This window comes from Ascidiella aspersa, chromosome 9 (genome assembly GCF_963924565.1).
Source record: "Ascidiella aspersa chromosome 9, kaAscAspe10.2, whole genome shotgun sequence".
NCBI classification, from domain to species: Eukaryota; Metazoa; Chordata; class Ascidiacea; order Phlebobranchia; family Ascidiidae; genus Ascidiella; species Ascidiella aspersa.
In genome coordinates this window covers 14,203,540-14,212,840 of record NC_139455.1, presented here as the reverse complement: position 1 = coordinate 14,212,840, position 9,301 = coordinate 14,203,540, and the positions used below count along the sequence as shown (strand labels likewise).

Here is a 9,301-nt window from a genome sequence, read left to right as displayed (position 1 = left end):
TAGTAGAAAATAAAGGTTGCTATCTTACCATGCTTGTTTCGTGCGAAGCGAACAGCTCTTTGAAAGGTTGAAAAGCACTGTGCTAGACCCCTCATTGTGTCCCGTTTATCACGTTACGCAGTTTTCAAAGAATGGCTATTATTAAGATTTCTATGTTTTTTGTTGTTGAAAACTTGACGTATTACCATATATGGTCTTCTATATCAACTATCTCAAACAAAGTTCTATAGAGACTTTGATCTCAAAGTTAAATAAATAAAAAAATGGATAGTATATACAGATACAAAGTAATGAAGAGATATAAAAGTATTTTATCACAATGTAAAGGATGAAAAATAATAACTATCTGTAAACCAACACTTTTTCGGGGATATTTTATTTCCTTTCTCTCATCCAACTTGTAGTTGGCGGCACAATTTCAAACATTGTCATGTCAAAGCAAATTTATTCTGTTGACGTTGTTATGGACTTTAATAATACACAAATAACCTAATATTTATTTGTTTCTTGCTGTTTTATTGATTCAAAGATTACTAGGATAACAACGTGATATAATGCCAAAACTAAGAACAGGTTTGGGGAAGGAAAATGCAGGAAGTAACGTAACTGAAAAGTCAAAATACTCCTCAAAGGCCCGATGTGTAGAGGCGATAAGTAGGCCAGTGGTAACAACTTCCAGCAAAACTGCACGAATCAGTTATGCTACAGGCAAAACAGTTGACGCTAGAAAACCGTCAAGAGGTTCCACTGCTGCCACATTTCTGGCAAAATCAGCGGATGGTCTTTCGTCTTCACCGAAAAAATCCGATGGCATAACTTCAGCAAAAGTTTCAAATTTACTTGGCAATCGTAATGCACCGAGAAGTCCGAGGAAGCAACTGGGTACACTAACTAAGTTATCAAAAACTGCAAATGACAAAGATGGTTTTGCTGCTCCACTGAAACCAGTAGAAAAGTCTGCACCTGTATCTTTGAAGCCATCAGTAGTACTTGTAAATTCAAATTTAACTTCCAGTTCTAAAAAACACTTGGATGTGGATAAAAAATTGGTAAAATCAGTTGACATATTAATAAAAAAAAAAAAAACCAATGTGGATAGCCCAAGTTTCTCTAAAATCCCACAAGACATCGTTAAAAATTTGGTGGATAATATTCAGGTTTGTCATAAATGGATTTTTCATTGCTTACACTTTTTACCTTAGTTGCACCCAGCACCCCAATTTTTTTGGCCATGTACCCGCGAGATCTCAAGATTTGCCATAGTTTTCAGATGGGAATGCTGGGTTTTCAGACAAGAATGCAAGATGTTTATGCAGATTAAAATTATGCCGCTGTAATAAAATGTCTGCAAAATTTGCGAAGTTGTAATAATATTGTTTTTAAAATTTTCACGACTGAAGATAAAGTTTCTGTAAACTGTATGCGTGACAAAAGTTTAAGCGACTTTTGCGCCTATAGCCGTTGCTGAAAGTGCAACTGCAGGCCTAGCTTTTAACCCGAAGCCTGTATACATAATTTGGAAAGTCATAGTACTGTTCACAGAATTGCAAAATTACAATATAATTTATTGCTAAAACCATGGGCATTAGTCAAAAATTAAAGTCGTTTAACAAACTTCAGTTTTTAAAGTACTCTCCAAGCAATAAAATCGTATTGTAATTTTTCAGATTTGTGGACAGTATTTAATAATACTAGCCCAAGTTGGAAAGAGTTTGAAATAAATATTACAGATAGTATTTTATAGTGATGTTCAAAATCGAATCCCAAGGTATTTTAGAATAATAGCTTTAGAATCTAGAATAACGAATCCAGAATAGTGAATCTTGGTATATTTTTATTAATTTTTTTAAACACGATTTAGTTTGGAGAAGGGATTAATCTTAATATACACTGCAGGACCCACAATCACAGCAATAAATTGCCCAAACAATTTGCTAAAGAAATCTCCCATGTGTTTAACAACAACTTTCATTTAAAGCAGTTCTGTAAACTGTATGTCAACTGTCCAGGTTGTTGCCAAACCTTATATTTTTGCCAATAGTGAGTACCATGCAACACTGCATACAACTTTTTAAAATAATGTACTGCAAATAATACAAAGTTACTATTGAAATAACGAATACTTGACAACTATGCTGTGCATAACTGCATAACCTCGCTGAATATTGGCCTAAGGTTGACCTTAAGTAACCCTATAGCGCATTTTGTGGTCGGCCAGCACGTTTTACCATGTGATGTTGCTTTTGCAACTTAACATATTTAGAGAAATTGCGAACTCCGCACCTGACATTACTCGTTCGTCGCTCACCCAATAACGCTTGATTGACACTTAATTATTAGACAAAGGTTATCGCGAGACGCAAAGTAATTGGTCGCCCAAAAAAATGCTGACACTGCACTACCAGGCTACATTTAAAGCAAGCATTATAAATTGGTTGCCGCAGCGAAAGGCTGATGCGTTTGTACAATTAGACTCAACATTTGGTGTATAACATTAAATTATATCAGTTCCAATTACCCGAAACAAACGGCAGAATTGGATTTGAATCCAAGGATTCGATATTCTACTTTGAACATCCCTAGTTTTTAATAGTTTAGTTAAAGCTGATAAGCAGGCGTTTGAGTTCGAAGACATCTGGCTCAATGTTATTAAATGTAGTTTTTTCTGTTTTGAAATGTTTCATGATTTATCCTGGTATTCCTAATACTTTAAAATATTTGGTGTAATAATAATGCTTTAAACCAGCCTGCACAACATACAGCCCGCGGGTTGCGACATTTTAGTTGTGAAATGTACTAAAATTTGAGGTGTGCCCTAATTTTGCTTTAAATACTATTTGGGGTGTGCCCTGCCAGTTGCCGAAGAATGCAGACTGTTTGTCTACAATCTCCTACCCCACCTAGTTGTTGCCCTCTCGATAAATTTTAATTTATTTAAATTTTTTTAAGGTCTCCCAAGAACGATTAGAAGATAACTTGAAAACACCAGAAAACAAGGGTAACGTAAAAGGTCATCAAAGAAAAAAGTTACAAATGACTGGAAGAAAAAGCATGGCTAAAGGTTAATAATACATATACTCTAAAACTTTTATATACATGTTTTGTTGCATGTATTTTCATTTGTGCTTTATATTTTTAACTAATTGTAGATTTTATTTTAAATATTTACTATTATATTAATGTTAATATTCAATATCAAAAGTGTTCTAAAATTATGTCATGTTGAATATTATAGAATTCACTGTTTGTACACTTAAAACATAGGTGTCAAACCTTCTAGTACAAGGCTTATTCAGCTTTTTCTGAAAAAAAGTAATAATTTGGCAACATTAATCAGTTACCATCAAAAAGTAGTAGACAAACTTTATCTATATTCAAACATCAATGCAAAATTTTGTTTTGCTTATACTTTTCCTTCTAAAATCAATGATTTGTGAATGTTAAATGCAAAAGATTGAAAAAAATTACAGAAGAAATGCATCACAGAGCATCAAAAAATAGTATAGGAGGTCAAAATCAAAACACATTTTAGTCACCTTGAGAATATAAATTGACAAAGTGACACACAATCACAACAGACTCAACTATTATAAACCACTGCTCATGAACCTGGATGATCTTCCTTGAACCCTATGAGTGGGGAGGGCCTCGGTTAATTAATCCTGGATTAAACTCAAGTCTTGAATCATCTTTAAATTTGATGCTATCTTTTTTAGTTGTAGAATCTGTTGTCTATCAGTTACAGGATAAGTTTTGCATAATTTTTAGTATTTTGATTCTTAGGGCCGAATGCACCAACATGGATCAGATCAAACTAGGATCAGATCAAACTAAGATCAACTGATCCAAGTTTGATCCTTTGAGGCACTTGGTATGCACCAAACTACGATCAGTTGAGCCGCGCTTGATCCGATCAAAGTGAATTATGGAAACGAGATTTCGGTGCTTTCCCCCGTATAATTTTTTTCTTACATCTTGTCAGCTAACAAAGTTAAAGTAAATATGCCCCGCTCAACAAATTTTAACGACTTCGAAAAGAATTTACTCATCCAACTAATTGACAATTATAAAAATGACATAGAATGCAAAAAACTGACTGTGTAACAGCTGCTGCAAAAACTAAGGCGAGGGAAAAACGTAGCGAGACCTTTAATGCCAAATCAACCAATACAAAACGGAATATAGGGGAGCTTCAGGTCCTCTGGAAAAAATTTAAATCGAGGGCTAAAAAGGAATCGGCTTTTGTCAGAAGAGAGCGTTTCCTCACAGGTGGAGGGCCACCGCCCGCTGAAGATGCTCAGTTGCAAAAAGTTGAAGGTATGGTAATATTTTATATTAAAAGGCAACTTCAACCAAACACACCATTATACTATTTGTAGTGTTGAAGTTAGGTTATCTTATGATACAAAAACTTTCTGTTTAAATTAGGAAACTCTAAGCAAGATATATAATACTTTGTTGTAACAATATTGTTTAACTACAATATTTGAACTATTGGCCAACAATGAAGCATACTTATTTTACAAATAAAATTAACTATCAATATGTTTTGTATTTGGCAGCAATGATATCAGGTCAAATTAGTCCTTTGAAAAACCAATTTGATGATGATTCAATACTCGATCTTACAGCGACAGACACTGGAGAACCATTAACTGTTCTTTACGTAGATCAAGGTATAAACTGCTTCACAAATTTTAGTTTGATATATTTTAGCTACAAGTCAAAAATACAAATTTTAGTGAGTTGTTAAGTTTTATTTTATTGCTAATAATAATTAGCTTTGTTTTGGATTAGATATACAGCGAAGCAGTTCAACATCGGTGCAAGGCAGTCCACCAGTAAAAAGAGTAAAACAGTCAAAAAATATTATCGCCCAGAATGATATCAATGCACTAAAAAAGGAATTTTTAGAAACAGTTCTAAAACAAAAACAAGAAAGGCATACTATGAAGATGAAACTTTTACAGCTAAAACTTGAAAGGAAACTCAGAAATCAAGCAGATGAGACTAAAGACCATCATTAGGATTTCAACATTTATGCGGAACTTTGGAATTAGTTATTAGTAAACATTTAAATTAACTAACCATTAAAATTTTGGTTATATGCAAAATATTTATGGTACTCTTGTTTGTAAGGTGTAACCACAACTTGATAGTCATTATTCACACAATACAGGGCAATGACTGTAAATTGTCGCCATAGCTAACAGGTAATGTGAATGATTCACTCAACTGATTTCATTTGTTAGCTATGGCCACAATTTACAGTTATGCCCTGCATTGTTGTATCATATTGTGGTCACAGCTTACAAATAAGAATACCATAAATATTTTACATAACAGAAATGTTAATATTGTCTAATTGCATGTTGCATTTTACCATTCGTCATGTTTTCAATATGTTTGCAATTACTAGTAAAATATTAAAAAAAATTATCAATTATTTGTTGTCGAATAATATTTCCTGATACACTTGAGGCTTCATCAGTAAGGTCATTGTTGGGCAGATCATAGATTTCATCATCAGACAAGCTGTTGCGATAATTATTGGTAAAGAATTCTCTAGTTTTGTGTGAACTGGTATTGTTAAACAACAAAATCGTTGCTTCCACACTCCAAACATCCTTTCAACTATGTTTCTGGTTTTTATGTGTGCTTTATTACTAACAGGATTGCGCAATGGAGTCATCATGTAAGCGCGGCAAGGATAACCACCATCACCAAGCAAAAGTCCTTTAAATATATTATGTTCGAGTTGATAACAGATTGAGCTGTTGTCAAAAATTCTACTGTCATGTGTGGAGCCTGTCCATCTACATACAATGTTAGTAAACAACATATTCGGATCACAAATAACCCTTTCGATTTCTGTAAACTTCTGCATTTTCTCCTCCAGGTGAAACTATGGGAATATGTGTGCAATCTATACAACCAACTACTCCTGGAAATCCTGCAACTTCCTTAAAACTACATTTTACTTGGTTTAAGCTCTCTAGTTCAAGTGAAATAAAGTTCCTTTTTCTGGAAGCTAAAGCAATTGACACCCTGTGTATGATACGGCATGAAGTAGACTGGTGAATTCCTACAAGATCACCATCACATCTCTGAAAGTGTCCAGTAGCATAATATCTTAAAAGTGACAAGTAGCTGCAATATAGGGGGAATAAAACTGTTTCTTTTTGAATGATGCTCGAGGTCTAACGATATCATAGCCAATAGGTCAACCACTGATTCTTTACTCAGCTGGTACCTATTGTAAAACTGAATACTGTCATACTCTTCAAATGGTTTGGACCTGTCAAGTATAACACGTTGTAGTGGTCTTTCTATTTCCTCTATAACATCAATTGCATTCATATTTAGTACTTTCTACAACAACTATTTCTGTAAATAAATAAACCTGTCACGTTTTAGGTCTGGATTCGTGTTTTGTTTAGAGGTTTTGTGATTTTTTGTAAAGATTGGTGTATTTTCAAAGTTACTTACGTATTTTACTAGGTCCGCAATTCAAATGATTTTGGTGTCTAATGTCGATGAACAAAAAACGTGAAAATCATTTTATATGTTTCATAGATGACAGTTTAGTGTTAGTTTACTGTTTAAAAGTTTAGTACTTGTGATTAGATTTCAAAAATACATTATTAGTCAATGTTAAGTCATTTGATCCTGCACTTAAACCTGCACCACCGAAGGTTTAACTTTCGGATCAAATATGCGTGTTTGATCGTGGTTTGATCGGCGATCAGGCTTGGTGCATACCAAAATGAAGATGATCCTAGTTTGATCGCTGACTCAGCAATATTTGATCTGATCGGGCTTTGATCCGGGTTGGTGCATTCGGCCCTTACAGTTTAACAAAATCATCTTTGAATTTTCTAGAAAAAAGTTTTACTACTTTTGCCACTTACACCTCTTTTATTACAAGATTAAAATAATGTTTTATACCAGTTTCTGTCTTTAATAATGACATTATTATGAACAATGTAGTATTTTGTATGCGCCCAATTCATCACACATCCTTCTAAAGTTTATTCTATACCACAATTACATTAGTTCACTCTTAAACTACAGATTTTGTACATAAAATTACTTGTTGTATTAATATTTAAAAAGTTTTGCAAGTTTGTGGTCCTAATTAAATATGTGTATGTTTAGTCAGTTGGTAAAGATTGCATAACCCTGTCTTATATAGATCAGAGCTCCACAAACAGTGTGCCTTAATGATCAGATTTTTAGAAAGCGCTAAAAGTTTTTTATTAAACATTCAGCATAAGATGAAAATATTTTATCAACAAAAAAGAATTACAAAAAACAAAACTAATATTAAACACGTAATAAAAAATACCTAAGATGAACTACACTAATCTTCTAACTCAGTCGTGTTCATTTCTCCACTTTCCTTGTGTTGTGACCAGGCTGGCAGATTCTTAATGTCAGCCTTCTAAACATTTTTGGCTCATTATTTTTTTTTTGGTCCCATAAATTAAATGCTGTGTTCGCTCAACAAAACAAGGGAATAATCATCTAAGAGAAATCGTTTACCCAGTTCAATAAAAAGTATTTTGTAGATAGCCCACACTTTGCTATCCTGTGATCACAGATAAAAAGCATATAAAAATATTCTCAAAAAGCGGGATTTAAGCTTTATGGTTTATCTAGTTTAAAGTTAACAAAATGTCATAGGATGACATGCGCAGCGCCTTGAACTGAAAAGATGTTCAAGTGCTAAAGTTTTCCTGGTGCCCACAACCCATTGAATCTGTCCTGCTTTTATTTTATGTTTTTATGTTTACTGTAGGCTGGACATGAACAAAGATTTGTTTTTGGCTTAAGAAAACTGAAACACAAAATTTGATGTACTAACAATGATAAAATAAATGCATTATAGCAATATAAATGGGTGCTATAATAAATAGCTTAGTAATTTAACAACAAAGAAAGTTGAATTTGCCACTTCTGAGGCTTTTGTGAGCCACATATTTACCCTGCAGGATGCTGTCACTGACTTGAGAGTACATTTTCCATGTTCTAATTAGGTGATGAAGGTGAAGCCCTGGAAGACTTTTCTGTAACTGTGGCAGTCAGAATAAGGCCATTAAGTACAAGGTATGTACTGCAATAGATTTTTTTAAATGTATATATATGTTATTTAAATTATGAACACTAGTATAATATTAGTGTGCATTGGAACTTGATTACAGTGTTGTTGAATTCATTCACTTTTTTCACCCTTTACGTTTTTAAATCTAGAGAAATTGAGATGGGTGCCAGACTTGCAATTTCTGTTCAAGGAAACCAAGTGATGGTAAAAGATTCTGCAGGGGTTGATCATTCATTTGTTTATGATCATTCATTTTGGTCAGTGGATAAGGCAAATGGTGAGCCTAAATTCAATTTTTATGTTTCTAAAAAATGTTAACATAATACATGGCTGTGTATGGAAAGGCTGGTTGTTTGTTGTTTTTTTAGCCTGGCCTTGCTTTTTGGTTATAGCCTTTCCAAAGGTTCCCTTTATGTTATTATTAGTATGCCATCATCGCTGGTCAGGACTAGTTTAGCAGGGCTGACCGATGACTCAGTTTCAGATAAGGACTAACTATGTGTTTATAAAAAGACAATTTTCCCACTTGAATAAAAAGACTGATGATTCCGTTTGGGCTAAATATTATTTATTTTTCATAAATTTTCGGAAAACCTAAACACTATACTTTTTAGGGTAGTAAAAAGTCGAGTTTCAACAGGACAACACCTCTTCAAAAAATACTATTAACCAATTCAGATACTTGGCGAAAGTATTTTGTACCATCGCTAAAAGCTGCCTAGATTGTTAACTGTGGCCTCATTGATGCGTGGAAGAGTGCTGAATGTCAACTTTGTGACTCAAAAAACAACTATTTTTTAGGTGATTTTGCATCCCAAGAAATGGTGTATGGCAAGCTAGTTCATCCAATTCTTGGTGCTTCACTACATGGTTACAACACATGTCTGTTTGCATATGGTCAAACCGGTTCTGGAAAATCTTACACGTATTTAAAAAATGTTTTTCTTGACATAGCATCGGGTAGGTCTTAAGTGTAGTTTATTTTTAGGATAATGGGACTTCATGAAGACAAAGGAGTCATTCCAAGATTTTGCTTTGACATTTTTGACCAGTTACAACAAAAGGCCTCCGAAACGGTAGGCAGTAAGATTGGGAGAAAAGCTGGTTACCCTTCGTTTTTGTACCAACCGATTTTTTACTTGAAACAAATATTTCAAGAAGATAGTCATAATGCCCTCTTGTTGTATTTAGGCTTTA

General features: G+C 33.7%; 2 protein-coding genes across 2 annotated transcripts in view; both read left to right on the top strand.

Moving 5' to 3' along the window:
• The first annotated feature begins 554 nt into the window (after window positions 1-554).
• Window positions 555-9,301, top strand: part of LOC146133125 (kinesin-like protein KIF14) — a 29,429-nt gene continuing 20,682 nt past the window's right edge. The window contains exons 1-6 of the mRNA XM_083397650.1: window positions 555-1,157; window positions 2,950-3,061; window positions 8,040-8,109; window positions 8,254-8,381; window positions 8,906-9,029; window positions 9,093-9,180. Coding sequence (XP_083253776.1) covers window positions 555-1,157; window positions 2,950-3,061; window positions 8,040-8,109; window positions 8,254-8,381; window positions 8,906-9,029; window positions 9,093-9,180 — 1,125 coding nt within the window. The remainder of the gene's footprint in view (window positions 1,158-2,949; window positions 3,062-8,039; window positions 8,110-8,253; window positions 8,382-8,905; window positions 9,030-9,092; window positions 9,181-9,301) is intronic.
• Window positions 3,784-6,268, top strand: LOC146133126 (uncharacterized). Its single transcript, XM_083396492.1, has 4 exons — window positions 3,784-4,317; window positions 4,563-4,676; window positions 5,674-5,827; window positions 5,900-6,268. Exons 1-3 carry the CDS (start codon window positions 4,083-4,085, stop codon window positions 5,697-5,699), a joined length of 375 nt encoding a protein of 124 aa, XP_083252618.1. The 5' UTR covers window positions 3,784-4,082; the 3' UTR covers window positions 5,700-5,827; window positions 5,900-6,268.